General features: G+C 39.5%; 1 protein-coding gene across 6 annotated transcripts in view; it reads left to right on the plus strand.

Annotated features, from left to right (window-relative positions):
- The window catches only part of THSD4 (thrombospondin type 1 domain containing 4), a 255,165-nt gene that overhangs the window by 211,223 nt on the left and 22,694 nt on the right, over positions 1 to 21,248 (plus strand). For all 6 annotated transcript variants that reach the window (XR_014616468.1, XR_014616469.1, XR_014616470.1 and 3 more), the window contains 4 exons: positions 13,508 to 13,683; positions 17,360 to 17,456; positions 18,321 to 18,563; positions 20,770 to 20,899. Coding sequence is in view for 2 of the 6 variants with exons in the window: in XM_084214001.1 (XP_084070127.1) it covers positions 13,508 to 13,683; positions 17,360 to 17,456; positions 18,321 to 18,563; positions 20,770 to 20,899 (646 nt within the window). In the remaining 4 variants the exon portion in view is untranslated. The remainder of the gene's footprint in view (positions 1 to 13,507; positions 13,684 to 17,359; positions 17,457 to 18,320; positions 18,564 to 20,769; positions 20,900 to 21,248) is intronic.

The raw sequence follows: 21,248 nt of genomic DNA on the forward strand, positions 1-21,248 counted from the left end.
CTTTCACAGAGTCCATATCCGTGGACTAGAAATGATCTTCTGAGGGAATGCAGTAACAGGCCAGAGCTTTCATCTCCTGCAGTGCTCATGAGTAGAAGCAGAGCTGCCCAGGTTTCCTGGTCTTTGAAAGGCTCCCAGACTTCAGTAGATCACTAAGATATTCAAGAAGTAGTTCAAGACACTGCCTCTTAAAATTAATCATAAATAGCAGTGTAGCTGTTTAGGGCTTAAAATCCATTCAGCATGCTGAGTAGTTCCAGAGGGAAAGTGGGAACAGTTACTAAAACTTCTTGGTGTGCAACGCTGCCCTCCTCTACCTTCTCTCTGGGGTGTTTTCTGCTGAAATTCACCAGTATATGGGTTTGTATTTCATGCCTCCATCCAGAATTTGGCTTTTGAAACAAAAGCTCCTTGGTTCTTCGAGAAAGTCATCACAGAAAGTGCTTCTTATCTTCAAAGTGTTTTTCTGACATTAATTAATTGGATCCTCACGATCCTGTGAGAAGACTAAGAAGCAGCCTGGAAGTGCCCATCAAGCACTCCTACTGTACTGAACACTTCTGCAGCCTAGCTGGAAAAAAATTTTGTTTTGGGTTTTTTTTTTCAACTGCTTTTCAAACTTTAAAAGTGTTTGAAAAGCAGGGCATGAAAATTAAAACTACTTTTGAACTTTGAGCAGACTTTTATTCATTCGTGCTTATGGATGTAAAAAAGCTGCTGTTAAACAAGCAGGGGCAGATCCTGAGCAGCTCCCAAATTACAATGGTGCCATTGATTTCCTTGGGCCTGGGCTGCCACAGGCCAACTGAAGGGCCTGGCTCCTTGCTTGGGAAGCAAAGCAAGAACTGATGTGAATAAAGAGCTTTAAAACCTTGTCATCATAATGGGAGTGCTACCTAAAATGAAGATGCACTTGGAAACAGACGGAATAGATTTCTGTGAGAGTCAAGAGAAAGACACGTTAAATGAATGGAAAAGAAAAAACAAAACAAAATAAAGTTATTGGTATTTGTGGATATAACCTGGTATGGAAGGGGAAAATATTTTATCTCTTCACTGGATTACTGAAAATTCCTTTATCTATCAAATGACCATTATCCTAAACTGTATCTGACAGTAAGTAAAGGGAACCACTTTGTATTTTGGTATTTAGGGTGGGATTTGTTTCTGTCTTCACTGAAGTTAATCAGGAAATGCTGTTGACCGCTGAAGTTGCTCTGTGGATTTTTGATAGGATTATAAATGAAAAAATGTGCAGTGTTGAAACTGACTGGACTTGGAATAAATGCATGTCAGTATTGTCCAGAAAGACCTTTAATACCTGGTTCACATTGTCAGTTATGATCAGATATTTTCCTTAGAATTTATGGCTCTTTAAGATAATAAAAGCATGATGTTTAATTTGGAAGTAAAATAGTTGTTAATTGAGTGGGTTGGGAACTTGGAAACATTGAAAAGTGATTGATTAAAAGACTGATAAATACCATGCTAGACTATGAGTAGCATTTCAGTCTGCCAATTTAAATGAGCAATGTTACTTGCACTCTGTCAGGTTTGTTGCATCTTCCTATTTAGTGTAGACAGAAATGAGCCTGAGAGATGAGAAAAGAGCTCTTGATAAATTCGTTCTGCTGAGTTTGGTGTGTTACATAAGGGTGAGCCTGCAGTAACATACTGTCTTTTTTGGTCACTGGCAACCAGGGTGACAGAGGGGACCCCTCAGAGTGCAGCAGTAATCCTGAGGTTTGAACAGGTTTTAACATGGATGTGATGGTGGCTCTTTGGTTTCTTTGTGTGCACAAACACCAATTAAAAGACTTCTGCTTTTGTGCCATAGGTATAGAAGGTCTTCATTCTTTACAAATTTAATCCAGTTATGTGTTCCCCTTTTTCTGCTGCTTTATTGTTCCTACTCTGCTTAAGTAAGCATTAGACACCATTATTGATCAGTGCCTTGAAGATCTCATGCTGTTTCCAGCATTAGTTGCTGGATAAAGTGCTGAGGTTCCTGCCCTACTCCTGGCTGAGAGTGATGAAGAAGCCTTGTCCCTGTGTGGTTGACATTGGGCTCAGTTTGCTGTGGCACCAGCAGCCATCTATTCAGGATGGTAATAATTGAAAATGGTGTTACAAAGCCCTGCAGTCTTTCTCTTCATGGTGCTTTAGTGTGTTTACATTCGTATTTGAGAAAGGAACTGAAACCTTTTGTTACCTTTTTTGTTTATTGTTGGGCATTTGGGTTGGTTTGGGGGTGTGTTTTGGTGGGTTCTTTGAGCAGAAGAGAATCTCAGTACAGATTCATGTGATGATTTTACTGGCTTGAATTGAAGAGACATTGTTGGATCAGCTGGTTGTGGCTTTGTATGAGGTGCACAGGGTTTGTGCTTTAGGTTAGATTTTTTTTTAGGCAGCTAGTATAGAAACAAACAAAAAATACAAATGGAAAAGAAAATGTTGGAGGAAGTAAAGGAAAGAAGATGCTAAGTGAAAGGCAGTATAAAGGGAGATACCAAAACTCATTCAAATAAAGACTCACTCTACCAATACATATTTTAAAATGCCAGTAAATATTTTAACCTGGATTTATATCTATATAAAATCATCAAGGAAGTATCTGGGGATTGCTGATTACTTGCTTTGGTAATAATAGTCTCTGATACAGACTTTTTTGGTTCAGTTAATTTGTTCAAACTTACCTCGTGCATTTTTTTAACTAAAGGTGACTCAGCAGTTTTATTGAGTGACTGTACCTGCAGTTCAGTTCTTTATGTTGTATGATAACTGCCCAAGCTCTCCCAGCCTACTGTGCTGTGCACAAACCCATTGCATTCTACATGTCTGACCTCTAAAGGACCCCAAAGCCTTTCTGAACCTTATACAGTTGATTATCTTCATCTTTTTTCTCTCCAGAAGCTTTTCTTGGTTCTGTGGTCAGCAGTGAGACCATTTCAGTGTTCCTTAGTCAGGAGTACGAGGTGACACGGAGGCTGCAGTGAGTGCTTCCAGTGTAATGGTTGTAATTAAGCAAAGGCCATGCACAGTTGTTCAGCAGATATTATAGAAACTGCAGCAAAGCAGTTCCTCCCAAGCCATGGCCTTTCCCACAGGATCCCAGGGTGTGGAGATAAACAGCTGAGCCCCTAAGGAGGAGCAGCCTGCCCTGTTCATGTGTTAGACTTTGGGAGAGGCTCTCTGAGGTCCTGTCCCTGGAATACAACGAGCATAGGAACATCAGGGCTTTGATTTGTGACTTGGCAGTGAGTGTAGCCATTTGAAATTATGGCAGTCATTATGGTCTTGTCCACTAAGACCTGGATTAAAAAGGTGGATTTCTTTCTATTTACCCTCTCCCTGATAAAACTCCTGGTTTTGCTTGAAATAGGTTGTGTAAAGTTGAAGACTTTGATAGCAGAGACTCAACCAATGGTACATTCAGTAGCATCAAGTATTTCCTAGACATGTGTAATGTGTTACATTGCAGTAATTGATTTGTTTGTGTTTATACCAGGAAACTAGTTTAAATTAGTTTTGGGAGGGTGGATATTTAAAAGGCTCTTCACTCATAGACAGCGTTCATAACAAGACTTGCTTATTTATCTCAAACATGGAAAAAATGTTCCCAGCTGAGTATGAAACTACGTGTGCTGGATGTACTTTCACCAAAAATTAAATTCACTATTAATGTAAACAGTGTGAAAAATGTTGTCTCAAATGCAGAAAAAATAGATTATGGAGTGTATGAACTTTGGTTTAAACAAAAATTAAGGTTGTATTTAATAACTTTTTATGGTTCTGAAAAAGTGGTACTGGAGATAGTCTATTAAAGGGAGAAGATAGAGCTTATCAAACTTTAATGAGACTTTATCAAAGACAGACAAGGATTTTTTTTTCCTAAGGTGAAATTCTAATTCTAATATCAGGAGATATTAGAAACTTGGTTCTGAAATGTTGAATATTTAATGTTCAGAATGATAAATTAACTTCAGTCATGTTTCATAGTTTGAGACCAATGTATGTAACAGTCCCTGTACAGTGTATTGATCAGGAGACCTGTGGGACTGATGCAGGAGGTGTAGAAGATCAAAATTGAGAATTGGGAGCAACTGTCTGCAGAACTGTTTGCAAGTGATCTGCTTGCACACTGCAGGGGGGAAGAAAATAAGTTACTTCTTGCTAAAAGAAGAGAGAAACTTTTTTTTTTAAAATATATTCTTTCCTGCATATGCTTGGAAAAACATCAGTTCCTGATAGCAAAATTATTACATGGTTTGTACTAGTTATACTTAACTCATTTTCATCTATTTTCTCTTTGGAATCTGGACTGCACTGTTTCATCTGTGCTGCAGACAAAATGCTGCCATTAATTAGCCAGAGTTATCTGATGATCTGTGGTTAGACTCACACCTTCAAACCCATAATTTTTTCCTGTGTTTCTCTGAGTAGTTTGATCAGAGAATTTTTTTTCATTAGCTTAGTAGGTAGCTTGGGAATAAATAACAGCAATAGAATGAGATGTGATACTGTGAAATGCTGTCTGTATTTGGAATGATCCTGTGCTACTTTTTGTAAAATATTTCAGTCATATTCTTTGTTGGTTTTGGAGCTGTAAAAGTCATCAATAAATGTGATGATTTCTGGTTTTGTCATGTCTATAGATTTCTGGGCTTCCCTCCAGCTATCAGTTGTGTGTTTCACATGGTTTGATGGCTTTGTCAAATAAATATCAAATCAGTTCCATCCCAGAACATCTTTTTTATATTTAAATGTGTGAACTGACATAAACAATAACATTAGTGATACTGCTCCAAGCCTTTATAGCCAGAAGATAATGCCTGAGAAAGTGATACCAGTGCTGTGTTTCCAGCTTTCCTCTGACCACCCAGCCTATTGTGCCAGATTTCCTCTTCTGGCAGAGTGTACTCAGGTAAATAGAGTCCTTGTCATTTTTCTTCATAGGAGTCAAATACTCCACAGGATCTGTAATAAATGATTGTTGTTTTAAGTGAAAGACTAAGGTTTACATGCTGTTGTCAACTTATTTTGGAAGAGAGAATGAGTGAAGAGCTGGATGATTTTTTCAGGGCTGGGCATGGGCAGTCTGTCTGCTTTAGCTTGTGGCCTGTATGCTTACTGTAATGGGCACTGAATTAATCAGAGCACGTGTATCTTTACCCTAAAGGCCACTAAATTAATCAAAGCCCATCTTCTCCCCCTATAGTCTGGTCTCTGTTTGCTCTTGAGTCTCTGTTCCCTGATCTCCCCTGGTCTGAGCTGTGCCTGCCCTGCTGGGCCTGTGGCTGCCTGGCCCCACACACCCTGGGGGCTCCTGCTCCACCCTGCTGCCAGGACAGGAAAACCATTTCAGATTTCTCCTCCATGCCAGTGTCAGCATTCACTGAGACCTGAGTGCACCTGGGACTTCAGTGTCAGCCTGAAACCAGCCACGAGGTCTGAAAGGCCTCCAGAGAGCAGCAGCATCAGACACAGGGCCAGAGCAACTCGTGTCTAAGCCAGGGGACCCAGCAGTGCTCTGCAGCTCAGTCTGTGTGTTTTGAGTTACAGTGTTTAACTTCACCACACAGAGCATCCAAAATTCTTGAGAAATTCCACTTGAAATTCAAAACAGCTTAGGAGTATTCATTAGCTCCAGTTTTTCATAGCAAGGAACAAAAGCTATTTAGCAAACAAAAGAAGCAGTTTCTACTTCAGCTTTTAATTCTTGTGAGATAGAGTGCTCTTTTCTGCAGAGATGTCACAATCTGCTGGTTTAGTTTAGCTGTCATACAATTATTCCAATTCTTGGCAGTTGACAGGAGTGCAAGGAGGTACAAAACACTTTTTGTTATGCCAGCTGGAGAAAAAAGTGGGGTATTTACACATGTGCATTTCACTAATCTGGCCCTTCTGACTGAAGTAGTGTCTAGATTAGAAGATAATTCAATTGCATTTATCTACCCAAAGGACTTCTGCCAAATGTGTGCTGAGTTTCTGTGCTGGGTTCACTAATATGCAGTTGAACTGTGCCAGAAGGCTCAGCTATCATGTTTTGAGCCATTAGCAGTCAGTCCAATCAACTCCTGAAATACAAGAACTAGATTCTTACTGAAGTAATGTAACTAAGACAAATCCTATCATCTGCAGGTTCAGCTGGAGCTGCATGGCTAAAATACCACATGCTACATTGGAAATGTATCCCTGTTGGAGACTACCAGTCCTGAATATTGTTTGTTATTTCTAAATCCTTGATTTACAGCTATTGCCAGTGGAGACTATTTCCTGATGTTACTGACATAGGGTAGGAAATACATTGCTAAGAATTCAAGCCCTGCTTTTTTACTAGGCTTAGACAGAAATTCTAATTATGCCCTATAGGAGTTGATGTTCTGAAACTGCCACTTAGAAACTGTAACCTCAGTGATGTCCTGCCTTCTTTACAGAAAGAAATTAGGAATGTATAAGTAAGAGTGGGAAATTTTGAATTTCTATATTTAAAAAAGCCCACAGTTTTGAGTTAGACTCTACTGATTAATTTCTATAGTCTCCTGAACTGTAGGAGTTCCCTTTGAGGCGCTGCATTTCCCAAAACAAAATAGGAGATATGCAATGGGCTATACATTTAACATAGCTATAGATACAAGACATGCATGATTCTCACTCTAGTTCTCTGGGGTTAAGTGTTGTCCTTCTCATCATATTTAATTCCACTCAGTCTATTTTTGTCCTTCTGTCCTTCCTCTTCAGTATTTTCATGGCAACATTAAAATTACATAGAACTAAACAGCAGAAAATTTACATAGACTTTGATGGAGTTAGGAATTTAGTCAACCACTTCTACCCTTTCAACTCCAGAGAAATTTTTGTTCAAGTTATAAGAGAGAGAGGTTTTTATAGATTATTTTGATAGTACTTAATAAAATGTATTTGAAGTATATCATTATAGAGAATGGCTAGGTAAAAATAAATTGAACGTTCATCATTCTTATCATGTACCGTCGCTTGTGTATATTAATTGTGCAAATCCTTTTGGGTTAGGTAATTTGTAGAATGATGGTATCTGCTAATTTTCAGATTTTGTTGGAATGATTCTTATCTTCAACAAATGTTGTGATGGCCTTCTGATAGCTTGTCTTGTACTTCCTCCCCAGTATAGGGGGCTGTAATAGATAACTCATAAAATGCAGGAATAGTTCAGGAGTGATGGCATTTCTAACAGGAGTTCTTTACTCATTGCAGTCCATTCTTCAATACAAAGTAGGAATTGAGGCGCCCTTGATGAAGAGCTGGGTCGGTGCCTATTTAATTGTGGTGGTTATTGAGATGCAGTGCCAATATTTGCATATGTCACGAACAGCATAGACCATTGATGCCTTCACACTTCCCTAACTTTCCCATGCTAAAGAGGCCTAGGCAGGTTTATTTTTGTGCTAGAGACCTCATAAACATAGCACTAACCTAAAGATTAACTTCATCTCTTTTGTTTCCTCTTATTCCTTCATTTACTTTCCTGGTAAATGTTAGTATGGCCTCCAATAAATGCTTTTAGAAACCAATTACATGATCTGGGTAAGCATACTCTTTAGGGTTCCCTAATTCTCTGCTATTTAGAGCCATATCTAGACATTCAGAATTACTGCCTTGGCATAACTTACTCCCCATGGAAAGCCTTGAAATCATGTAAGTGTTACTAGTTTTGTACTTAGGAATAATAATACTAAAAGTCATCAATCACTCAAGAGCACCGCTTGGAAAATGGGAAAAGGCATTTTATTAGAGCAGTTTTAAAGAAGGGGAACAGTAATAGGAAGAAAACTGAAAATTAAACCCAAGATGCAATTCATAAGCTGTGCTTATGCCTTGCAGTGCAAGAATTAACAAAATGCTGAAATTCTGCTTTGATGAATGTTTTTACTTGCATAATCAAATCTGCTTCATGAGCTCCCTGTTTCCAAAGCTCCAGGTTGTACACAGACACAGGTTTGCAGTCTTAGCATTGCAGCTGGGTCATAGGATGCAGACCATTCCCTGCTTGACTAACACTACTGTTTATATGGGTTTTCCAAAGGTCTGTGTTGCACACTGCTTCCCACTGGGATTGAGGATGATGTGTGGGAGAGCAGCAGTGACATTGAAGCACAATAAAGGCCATATGATCACATTTTGCAAATGTCAGGTCATATATCTGTGTGTGCATTTTGCAGTCCCTCATGTGCCAAGTCTCAGAAGTCACAGTGTGAGAATGCTGTAGTCAGAGAGGGGGTTTCTTGAATTTTGCTTCTCATCTCACCAAAAAGACAGAAGAGGAAGCCTAGACTAACTAATGTGGCTTTGTTTCATGGGCTGTTACTAATACCTATCAGGGAAGAGTGCTAGAAAACGTGGGGAAAGCCTGCATCCTCTCCTGACAGAAGCTCAAGATTTGGTACCATGCAGATTGACTCTGCTCTTCCTTTGGAGATTTTACTGAAACCGTGGAGATTTCAAACCTGCTGTAGTGTCTGGGCCTGAACAGACTGTACAGCTACAGGACAAATCTGGCTTTTTTCTCAAAGCCTATAATACTTATTTGCATCAGTAGTTAATTGTCTGTTCTGCTTTGCTGCCCCAGCATTTTCCTTGAGCTGATGCATCAACAGGGCTTTTAGAGTCAGGCACAAAAAGGAACAGGCACAACTGAGAGAAGTGGGAGCTTCTCTCTGAGGAAATCGGGGAAGCAATAGTTTAGCAATAGTCTGGATCCTCTGAAATGGAAAATGACTGTTTGCTGCAGTGCAGAAAAGGAGCATTTCTGTTTGCAGTGATTAACTGCAAAACAATTGCATGTAAGCAAATAAACAGTATTTTCTTTTTGCAGGTAAAAGAAAAATCTGTGATAGTGGGATTTGCTGCTCTCATAATCATTAGGAAATGCACCCAGAGGATGCCTGCTTTCTCAAAACTAAAACAACACTATATTAGACCTAAGGCAACAGAATAGGAATCTCTTGTACTTGCTTTTTTTGACCCTGTAATGGTGGAGGAATAAAACCTGCCAAAGTGGGACCTCAGGACAAACTTGGCAAAATTGGTTTAATGAAATTCACTGTTTCAAATTTATTCCCCTTTGAAGCAGGATTTCTTTATGTGATAGCTCCCTAAGGAGAATATCTGAATAACTTATTGAGCAGGATTATGCTGTTGACCTGCAGTTCTGCTGTTAATATTTTAGATAAGAAAGAAAATTGTGCAAACCTTTCCTTGGAAATAGTAATGTACTTGGATTATCATTTCCTTTTAATAGTATTGGGAATCTGATACTTTTATCTAATGCCTACTGTAAAAATATTTAAGCAATTGCTTGAATGCTAATGCTAGCAAAAAATACTATGTGTCATATTTAATTTGCAATGTTATGACAACTACTCAGTTCATGGGTAAATTCAACAGTACCATTACAAAGTAAGCATATGTCCAAGCTACTCAAAGCTGTAAGCAAAGATGTTTGTTGGATTTCTAAAAAGCAAATTTTGAAGTTTTCTTCTAGGTAAAAAAATAAGTAATATAGTAATATATGTAATAAAAAATAAGTAATATATGTAAGAATAGGGGTCTATATTATGGTGTAATTGTATAGAAAGGCAGACAACCAAAATTCTCTTCTCCAAAAGGACTTGAAGGCAACTTCAGGCATTAAAAAAAGCCTCAAAAAATTATTCAGTATCACAAAACACAGGCTGCCTTCATGCCTGTTAGTCTTGCAAGATGGAATGCATTCAGAAGTGGCCACTGGTTGTAGGAGTTGCACTGGTGTGGCAGCTGGTCAGCAGGCTGTGGGTATGGCTGCTCAGAGTTCAAGGCCAGCTCAGTGCATTTGCTGGACTTTTCCACTTTCTGAACTTTTCCATTTGCTGCACTTTTCCAACAAGCCCTTCACTTCCAAGTTTCTCTTCCAGTTGCATTCCTCATGGTTTGTACCTTGAAGGCAGCTGACTTACCTCCCAGATGTCACCAAAGGCTATCTGTAGGGCTTAGTTGTACAAGATGCACCACCCTGCACAGATTTTTATAATGCAGTATGTGAATATTTTAGATTTGTCTCTGAAAGCTCCATATAATGTATTTTTGTGCAGGAAAGATAAACAGGAGAAGTTGCACCTTTCTTTCACTTCTTTCATCAAAGTGGTTACTCAGAAGTAGTCTGAATTTGTGCTGCAGCTCTATCTGGGCACTTTCTTTAGAGGTGCTGGGAAAGTGGTATTTCTATAGAAAGCTAGTATGGCCAAGACATTCTTGTACTTTAATTCAATTTAACAGCAGCAGGATTAAATCTTTAAAAGCTTGTTAAAATAAAATACAAGGAAAATGCTTCAAATGTGATGTGTCAAGTAAAAAATGTGCTTCTGGTGTAAAAATAAGAAAGTTGCTGCACTTTGCGTGTAAGATGCTTTGGTTTTTGATTGACAGCTGCAAAGCACATGCAGAGAGAAGGAGCCCCGTCCATCTCACCCACTCACCTGTTGCAGGTGCCTTTGTTGAGGACCTTTATCAGAGAACATTTTATGATGCCTTTTCAGTCTCTGGCTTGCACCTTGAGTGCATCTGCAGCTTGTGCAGGTTCCCTGGATTAAATCACCAGTGAGACATTTGCGATGGGCTCCAGCAGCCAAGCCTTGCCCTGGATTCCCACTGGCCGCAGTTGCAAGGCTGCTCCCAGAGAGAGGAACTGCTCCCTGCTTCGCCCTCTGTGGGTCAGGACCAAATGGGAGACACTTCATGTGTATGGGAAAGAACTTCAATTCTGTCTGTCTACAGCCTTTCTAGGGCTTGTAAAGCAATTAAGTAGGACTTAGGACACTGTTCTCCCACACAGAAAAGCCTTAGGACAGAAAAATATAATCTCTTGCTCTGCATGTTAGTGCTGTTGTCAGATTCAAGAAGTTTAATTTCATTATTGGTACTGTTCCTGTTTTGGGTAGGAATGCACTGCAAATAGTGAGGTACCACACCCACACCTAAAATATTTCTCTTCAGATATGGTTAGAAAAATAGGAGTCATTCAGCAAGACACTTAAAATATATATCAAACTGCTAATATGGAGAAGTTAATCAGAATTGTATCCTGAAATACTCCATATCACTCATGCAAAACACTGTTGAAGGCCACTGTAAACAACACAGTTTTAGTTAAAAGCTGTTTCCAAGATGAAAGATAGATTAAATGAGCTACAGCATGTATGAGGAATTCCTCATGAGGACTTAATGGCAAAGCCTCTCATAATCCTTCATGTTTGGCTAAAAATATTAGCGCCGTAAAAATTCTTCAGGGGGCAGACTTGAGGTGGTGGATGCAGAGTGATCAAAACATAAAAGAGGCACATTTTCCCTTTTTATGGGGAGGCCTCTTTCAAATGTGTCATATGATAGATTTGAAATGAAAGTTTAATGTGCACTCAGTTTTTCAGACAGCCATCTTTCTACAGCCTCATTATTAATAACAGTTTCATCTTAGCCAGCTCTCTTTTTTTTCTTGAGCTCTTGATGATTCGTTTATCTTATTTGTTTAGCATCAATCTAAGAAAAAATACTCAGATCATAAAGTTAAGAAAGTGTTCCACATTAATAAACCAATGTAAAATCAGTCTCCAATACATTTTGCAGAAGTTTTTAATCCATAGTTGTTTGAATTAAAAAGTAAAAAAGTTTAAATAGCAAATAATGTGACTGGATTTCCTATTTAGCCTGTGTGCAATATTTTTTGAGCTGCAATTTTTCCTCTTAGCACAATATGAGGAATGATGAAGCCGTTTCCATGGCTGATGTTGTATAAAATATTTTTCAAGTAATGTCCACAGTATAGAGATTGTTTTGTTGGCATGTCAGTAAATGAGACCTAGGAAGCAAGTGGATGTATGGCAGCTCTTGGGAAAATAAACATGTAGCATTAAGTAAAAGAAAAGTTCAAAATGTGTGATTACAGGGTCTGATCCAAAGCCATTAAATTCATTGACATTTTTGCTTTTATAAAATTACTTCATCAATATTAAGCAAATTATAAATAGTTGGGTAGTCAGCAGCAGCCTCTCCAAGTAAAAAGATTTTGAATTTTACAACTTAACAAGACAAGGGAGTGTCACTGTCCCTTCTCATGGGACATTCTGTTCTGAGTCCTGCAGCAAAGCACAAAGACTGCTTCTATTGATGTCTGGAATATGTGCAAAAAAATAAGAGTTTTGTCTCTAATGTGTATTACTTTGGAATTAGTAGCATAAATTTAATTTCCCCTCATTTAGGCCATGCATGTATTTTTTCCTAGTAGCATAAATAGTTGTGTGTAATGTTGAGGGCATCTTAACTGAGTATCACTGTTGTTGAGACAGGGTGAAGAAGAAGCAAATTGGAATAAATGGGTCCTTGACCCTAAATTTTTTTTAAGTTCAAAGTTGGTACCTTGAATTTTTATTTTAAAAAGTAAATTACCAAGTAAGGTACAGCCAAGGGTATTACTAGATTTTGTTTAAAAGAAAGTTCTTTTTAAATAAAATTGAAAATCTGTGAGTAGAGCCTTTAGAGAAGGGGTTGTGTCATTCCTGTGTAGTTAAGTAATGTCTGATAGTGTTTTAGCCTTTATTTATTTATTTATTTATTTATTTATCTATTTATTTAAAATAATGCAGCTGTACTATTGCATAAATTATGCATATATGTGGCAGGAGTTTCTGACCTTAAGGACTGAAAATTATAGTCACATAGACAGATAAAGAAAATGGGAATGAGGAGGAACAGAGGCTCCTATGTCACCAAACCAGTGACTAGCCCATAATAACAAATGGAAGGCCCTGCCCAGCAGGACATTGAATCCATATTTCATCAATCCCTGGCTAGTATCTGTTTGCAAGTCACTTTCTTTATGCAAGTGATCCTACAGAGCATTTTCAGAATGCTCAGCACTCCAAGCAGTGCTGCAGGTCAGGACTCTGCAGCTCTTCTGACAAACTTGTTCTGAAAAGGAAGTGGAGGGACCAGCCAAAGGGCATCATGAAGAATAACAGGAACATTTGGCAACTCAGGGTACTCCTATGCTCCTTCATTGTTTGTTCCTTCTACATTGTGTAATGCACTGGTTTTGTGTATCTGACTCTGTGATTTGTTCTGCCTAAATCACAAAACAGTCCATGCAATGGGAAGAAAGTGCAGGAGAACCACTTCCTTGGTATCCATGTGTGTTGTGTGTGCTGCTGCCTGGCTGAGAGTCACGTGGCCACCTGGGAGAAACTGTTGAAAAAGGTTTCCAAGCTGTCTTTGATTTTTCTTTCTTTTCCTACAGCATAAACATGCAAAGCGTTGAGATGCAGTTTGTAAGATGGGTTTGTGCTTGATTTGTTTTTTACTAATATAACTGTTCTTTTCACCAGCTTTGTTACCTGGCATCAGGAGTACCTGAGAGTGTTCAGTGCAGCTGTGGGGAGCTGGCTGGGCAGCAGTGTGGGAAGGGCTCTCCTGTGACCAGGTGCTTGTGTTTGTGTCCCTGCAGCCCTGCGGAGCCGCTCGGGGCGCTCCATCATCAACGGCAACTGGGCCATCGACCGGCCGGGCAGGTACGAAGGAGGCGGCACCATGTTCACCTACAGGCGCCCCAACGAGATCTCCAGCACTGCAGGGGAGTCCTTCCTGGCTGATGGGCCAACAAATGAAGTCCTTGATGTCTATGTGAGTTAGTATTTACATTATTCTTCCTGATGGAAAAGAAATTGTTCAGTTCATGGTTAACACGCAACACTAAAGTGGTATTCAGTACCAACACTTTGAAATGTTAGTTTTGATATTTTACGCTTGTTTGCTGTGGTATCTGTTTAACTGCAGATCATAGGAAATCTACATCAAGCCTTTTTCTCTCAGACTTAACTGATCCAGTAAAAGCAATTGAACTTGCTCAGTAAAGTAGAAATAAGTCATGCAAATGTTCAAGGCTTTTCTTTTGTGAGCTGGATTTTTTTCTGGATACTTTCCTATTGAAACAAATTTGGTATAGTTTAATTCTACAGTGAAGAAGCAAATACTTAAGCCAGACCAGGCCTCTCACCATCTCAGTTTCCTTTAAAAGAAACAAGTCCATAAACCTATAGAATGTAGGATTTGAAGCAGGGCAGTTTTAATATGAAGCTGTGATGGGAGACCATAGATAATGGCTATTTGAGAAAGGAAGACAGAAGACAAATTGTGTCTAAGAGGGAGAAATATTGAGAAAGCTTTTTGCTTCAGATGGGATGGGTTTTTATTTCATCATCCTGAAATAAAAAGCATAACTGGAATTGATTACAACTTCTTCCAAAATAAATGGTGTGTTCTCAGATTATACACTCCCACACAGTAAAATTCATTTCTTGAAAAAAATAAATTACCTGAATATATGATTCTTTCATACAGGCTTTTTTGTCCTTGAGTGCAATGCGAGATAGAAAAGTGAATATGCTGGATAATTTCATAGAAAAATTAATAGTAACTACCCTGATTACTAAGCTGGGAAAAGTTAGATGTTGGCAAAGTTTTTCCCCCTCTGCTATATGGTGTCTAATAAAGTAATAATTATGCTAACACTAGAATCATTAGGGTTGAAAAAAACCTCTAAGATCATCAAGTCCAACTGATCCAAACTTCTTTTCCAATTGGTTGTAATGAATGACTGCAAAAAGCCTGGAAAAATAAACAATTGGGCTCCTAAACTGTGCAGTGCAGACTCTGTGTTTTTCAGATGTTTGTGTTTTTGTGAGGTTACAGGGTTTGTGAGTTGAGGCTTGGCCCTGAGTTTTTATGTTCAGCCAATTAATGCCTAGTGCGTAATGACCCAGGGAGAAATGGGTTAGGAAATGGATTAAACATTTCCAAAGTAATATCATAAAAAAGCCTTAAGTTTTGATGTTGTTTGATGTTTGATATTGTAATGTTTTGGTTTAGGCTTAGGGAGTGTAAGAAAGCTGCCATGATGGGCGTAGCTTTGCCTGCTTTGCTCTCTGGCTGCTGCTGTGGATTGTCACTTCTGATTTGACAGGACTGTCACCAGAGATGTTTCTGGTTGATAGGAGGAATACTACAATTCAGTATAAAATGATAGTTTAGTCTCTTGTTTAATGTACTGTGGGAAGATAAAGGTGAGTAGTGCTAGATGCAAGAAAATCAATGGTCAGTATGACACAGCCTCTCTCCCAGGTTTGAAATGTAGCCAAGCAGATACAGATGTCTTTTTTCAGACTTTATCTTACAGTGCCTGAGTCATGTAATTCTCCATTCACCCATACTCATGATCTTTATGCTCCGTGTAGAAAAATGAAGAGATTTGCCGATGGGAACTCCAAATGGCTTCTGTTTGTTTTTCTGAGATCATGCTGTCTTTCTTCCACTCTGGAATATAAAGTGAAAAGCTTTCTGATTTACAGGAGATTATAAGTAACAAGAAAAAGAGATGCAAGTTCTGTCCAAGGGTGAAGTATACATTGCTACAAAGACTTAGGACTTAGGTCCGCTAAGTCAAAGCAAAATGGTTCTATCATTTCGGCTATTTTCCTGTAGGAAAGCTGGAACAATATGCTAATTAGGGACTTCATCAGTTAAGCTCTGTCTAAAATATGCCTTTCAGTTGTTTTGAGAAATATGATGGAAAAACCATCACATGGGGACCACTGGGAAGTTGTTCCTGGAACCATCTAAAGAACAGGGTCCTGGCTCTGGAAGGGGAAGTTAGTTCACAGTTCTTGGTTCTCTCAGGACCACAAAGAGGGTGTATTTTTTGGATAAGAAAGTGACATTGGAAGGACCCAACCTTAAAAAAAAAATATTGCAGGCAGTGCATTAATAGCTGGTTCAGAAAAGTGAATACTCTCAGGGGGACAGCGTTTAGAGGAACAGCTATTATATTTGGCAAGGAAAGAGTGATTTTGACATAAGTTAAAACAGAAGTCTGAATCCCTAGTTGGTATTAATAGATGTGAATTTAGTCTTGAAGCATTAGTTGTCCTCTGCTGGGTCACTGGGCCATTAGGATAGCAGGATGTTTTACTTCTAGGTCCATGAAACCATGAGATTCATTGGTGAGAAGCAAACAGCCAGAGGTAGCTGTGGTGTTTGCTTGTGGGTTTGTTGGTTTGGGTTTTTGTTTGTTTGTGTTCTGGTTTGATTTGGTTTGGTTTTAAAAGGTACTTTGAGTATAGTCTGAGGCTTTTATCAGACTAATCTCCACAGAGAGTTCAGGCTAGAACAGATGTGTCAGTAGTAGCAGTACTGAAGTAATCATTGCTAAAGTGGTGGAACTATCAGCTCACGACACCCCTGCATTTGTAGTGTGGGTGTGCTCAGGCTCAGAGCAGCAGTGCAGTAGAATTCAGTTGGGAATGGAGTGTGCTGCTAACAGTTTATAAAAGCTGTCCTAAAGTTGTATCTTTCTCAGGTCCTGTTGTGCCCAACCGCTTAAACAAGCACACGCGGTGTAGCAGTGACTGTCAGAGTCATGCTCCTGTCAGCTCACGTGGGCTTGTGTGGCAGCATTCTGAAAACCCTGAGCTTCATTTTCACATTTAAAGGAGAAAGCCTTCTGGTTCCTGCCTGTGTTTCATAAAGAACACGTTGATAGACTTGTGTTCTGTAAGGCATCTTGGTTCAGTTGAGGATGAAAGTGAAAGGATGCAGGAGGGCTGCGGGCGATCTTCAGCTGCTGCTGCAGCAGGTCCATGGGCCTTTGGGATCTGCTCCCTGATCTTTGCTGGGCAGCAGGACAGCCCCAGTTTGAACTGGTGGGTTGCTGGGGCTCCATGGGGCGCTGAGGGAGCTGCAGGTGTTGGAAGGATTGTGATGGGTGCAGAGCGGTGTGTGTGTGCTGTCTGCAGGTGCCCCTTGAGCCGCTGGGGAACCTGGGAAAGTGCAGTAGCCTGCATGTGTGGGGTTGGGGGTTGTGATGTTTTGTTTTTTCTGCTTTGTCAAGTCCCTGCTATCTGAAAGTGTTTTGGTGACCTTAGGACCATCTCTTCTGCTGCTGAGGCCAGGTGTGAGCCTCTGCTGCTCCCCTTGCTGAGGGGGGAGGCTGTGGCTGCCACAGCCCACAGCACACCTTGGCCCAAGCATGGCAGTCTTAGGTTTTTCAAAGAAGATTTAGACAAACAGTTTCTCTGCCATCAAAAACTAGCTCAGTATGCAAACACAGGAGCTTGCATTTTCTTGTTTGCAAACAGTAACTTGTATTTTTTTCTTTTTGCACTTTTTGGAGACAGTCAGTAACCGTTGCTTCTATCCCAACCAGTGATAAATAATGTTATGTAGCTGATCAGTTCAAGTTGCTATTAAGTATTAGTGCCATAACAAGTGGAAGAACTGAATGTATGGCTGGTTTTCTTTTTAGATGATTCATCAGCAGCCTAACCCGGGTATACATTATGAATATATCATTCCAGGAGACAATGTCATTAGTCCTCAGTTGCTTGCTCACAGGAGGCCAGGTAAAATGCCACCATTTCCTTTTATCACTTTTTGTTACTTAATAAGCTAATGGAGAAATTCATACCAATGAATTAGTGTAAATGCTGTCATTGATGTGGGAGAGGCCCAGAATTTCACCCTACATGTTGAATGAGAGCTCACCGTAGATTTGGTAAAACTTCAGTGAATTAAAACTGGCAGGGTTTATTATGCTTTAGCTGGGAAGATTACTACTTTGAGTAGAAGTGTTGTAACTGTGTCTCAGAAATGAAATAGAACATGATCTTTATTTTCAGAGTGTTTTTCTTTCTGAGAGAATTTAAAACAATCCTCCACAGTTCCCCTTTCCTCTTGCAACTGGAGAGGATCAAACAGAACAGTGTTCTCTTCCCAAGCAAGAGTGTGGGCAGCTCCTGCCTGAGCTGTGGGTATGTGCTGTGTGTACACCTAGGAAATTCTGAAGGACAGGAGAAACTTTGCAAGTGAATTTCATCCTTGCTTTAATGTTCGTGACTTGCTTTGACAAATTTCTGAGTGTTTGGTATGTTCATAATGAGGAGCAGCTGTGCTGTGACATGGGGAGGCACAGAATGCAGAGCATGGAACTAAACAAAAATGCTTTGGGAAATTTTGACACTGGATGCATTAACTCTACGTTGTCTTTGGAGATTCTTCAGTTTTTTGTTTTTAATGTACTTGCTGGCTAAGACTGGGTTATCATTGTCTAAAACAACGCAATCTTTGCAGGTCACTATTAGGCAGTCTCTACATAGCAGATTAAAGCTGCTTCCAAGTGTAGTGATTCTCCAGTTCTAATTATTAGAGAATCATAACATAGACTAATAGGCTCATTATTTTACTTTTCTGTTCTTGTCCATCATCAGGGGAGCCATTGAATGGTCAGTTAGGAATGCCAGAAAGTACAGGTCATGAGGATGAGGATTTGCATAGAGAGACAGACATTCTCACTGGACAGTCAGCTGGAACTTTTCCAGTTATTCAGCCAGGAAGATTTCCTTCTCATCAGCCAGAAAACCAGGTGCCTGCTATGCAACCACCAAGACAAAACCGAGAACACAACTGGAAACAGGTTGGAAAAACTGAGTGCACTACTACATGTGGGAAAGGTGAGTGCTTTGTGTGTGCACAAGACTTGTTAGACCTGCTGTTTTCTGTTCTCTTACAAGCAAAGGTCATGTCACTACTGTTACCTGTGCTTATATTTGAATCAGTAAAACCAGCAAAATTAGAAAGAGAAAGCATGGAAATTATAAGGAAAAATATGGCATTTGTCTCTGAAAGGAAATATTTCAGCATTTATGCCAAGCTGCTCTCTCCCATGCCCTTGATACACACCTGCTTTCCTCAGCATCCTTTGGCATTCTTTACCATTCCTTTTGCTTCTCCAGCTTTGTCAGATACACCCACAGTGCTGTTTGTGTCTTTGTCAACAGTTTTCTGACCTTCATGGGAAGGTTTCACAGGCATTTCAGCAGACATATCTTTGTCTCATTGGATGCTGCTGGAGCAGCACTGATATGACTACAGAAGTCTGAGGTTCTAACAGGGAAGAAGTGGGAAGGAAAAGGGAGGGAAAGAGCCTGGTGAACTTTTGGGAAGTGGTGCATAAACTGCTTGCGTATACTGCAGAGATTAAGCTTGCTGCCAGACATTCACAGTGACCACAGATTCAATAATGCAGAACACAAGCAATTACTTGGAAGAATAAGTTTTTCTGATGGTAAATGTGAAATCTTTTGTACTATGCATAGCCACCCACCACCATACCATAAAACTGTAGAGATTTAAAATAAACATGTACGAGTGTGGGAGCTCAGCTGACTGTCACCAGTTCATATACATGTAGAACATTTACTTCCTAATTAGTTTGAGAAGACACTTTATAAATTTGGTCCAAGGCCAGATGGGTGTGCATGTTATAGCTACAGACAGCTGAAAAAATCCAGCAATATTGATAGCAATCAAAACTGCTTCTCAGTTTAAAAAAAAACAAAAGAAAACTCCTTGGAGAAATTACTGCAAAAGTACTAGAGCTGAAATACTACCAGTAAAATTCAGACTTCCTTAAGTCAGCCCTTTTGTGGAGAAAAATATTTTAGTTGGCATTTAAGCACACTGTGCTTTTAGTACAAGTCATCTAGGCAGAGTCCATAATTGTGTCTGATTATTGGCTGGCAGTAATCAGTCTTTATCAACTACTGAGTGACTGAATTCCATATTCAAGGTGAATTTCAGTATCCAAATCAGGTAATTTATGGTGTAGTTGCAGGAACACATCAGGGTAAATGTATTCTTCCTTTCCATTATAGAAATCTTGGTTATGTATGCTGTGGCTTTTATCAACATTGGCACATGGTTTGTGTCCTTTCTGCAGAGATCTGGTCACCCTTGGCAGTGGGATTAATGAAATCTGAGTCAAAATGAAGATAGCAAAACTGTAGGACTTATAAAAAATTAAAATAAAAAAAATTAATTTCAGCCTCCTATTTAATCCATGAAATTTAGCAAGAGCTGCCAGAAATAAGTGTCTCTTTTCCCATTATATGAAGAATGTGTGCATCTTCTGATTAAGTTAAATTCAAAAGAAACTGGATCTTGAGAGCTGGATCCTGAGACTATTGAGACTGTAGGAACATTTCTTGTGATCTTGCTGTGAGATCCCCCTGACTCTCTGATGGCCCTAAGGCATTTCAAGCCAAACTAGGTTATATAGGCTGACAAAGAAGGGAGTGGAAACATCAGGAAAAAAAATCTGTACTATTGAAGGCTTTGTTTTTATTTTGCATCATTCAGTATAGGACACTTTCTACTTTTTTCTTTCCTTTATGTTTTCCATATTCTTCTACTTTATTTCTTCCTGCAGAAATAGAGATGATGGCTTTTAATTATTTTTCTTAAGGTCCACCGAAGTTAAATGACCTTAAGAAATTCCAATTTGCAAGAAGAAAAAATAAGTTATTTTTCTGCTACCTAAGGAAAAGGGAGGCTAAATTAACAGTTTTGATGAAAACCTGAGAGATTTCAAACCACGTTTGTAAAACTTTGGCTTAGAAAAAGACTATATTATCTTTTTTTACCAAGTGAAAATGCTTCCCATGAGAACTGCCACCATCTCTTGTCCTAGATTTCCATTTAAGATGACTGAACAAATAGATCTGCTGGAATCTGGACAGTGCAGAAACTGCTACTACATCTTTGTCTGTATTTCCTGTTGTCAATTTACGCTTTTCCTTTCTGCATCCATGTTGGACGCTGCTGTTATTGCTGCAGAGTGTTTTGCAGTTCTTTACCTAATTGACTGTTTAATTTCAGGATCACAGTACCCAATTTTCCACTGCGTCAACAGAATCACTCACGAGGAGGTACCCGAGGGTTACTGTGACAGCAGCACCAAACCCATTCCAGAAGAGGAGGCCTGCAACCTCTTCCCATGCCCTGCTTTGTAAGATACTATAACTGAAGTGAAATAAGCCAATAACATTGGGATCTTGCACATTAAGGAGGCTATTCTGAGTAGAAAAGTAGTTTGATTTTCTAAATGCAGTGCACTTGTGTTGTAAATTGTAGTGGATTTCTTTTCCATAGTTGTTGGTCACCTTCTTCCCCTTCACAGAGGGCAATAGCATGCAGAGTAGACAAAAGGGACGCTGGAAACGAGTAGGTGTGGCAGTTTCTCAGAATGTTCAGGCAGACACTCTCTATGTGGTCTCTCTGGGTACACTTTTTTCAAGTGAGAGGCTTCTGCGTATGCCTGTGCAAAGAAGAGGCTCTGCAGGTTCTGTCACTTCACC

Source organism: Fringilla coelebs, assembly GCF_963513975.1.
Source record: "Fringilla coelebs genome assembly, chromosome: 12".
NCBI lineage: Eukaryota > Metazoa > Chordata > Aves > Passeriformes > Fringillidae > Fringilla > Fringilla coelebs.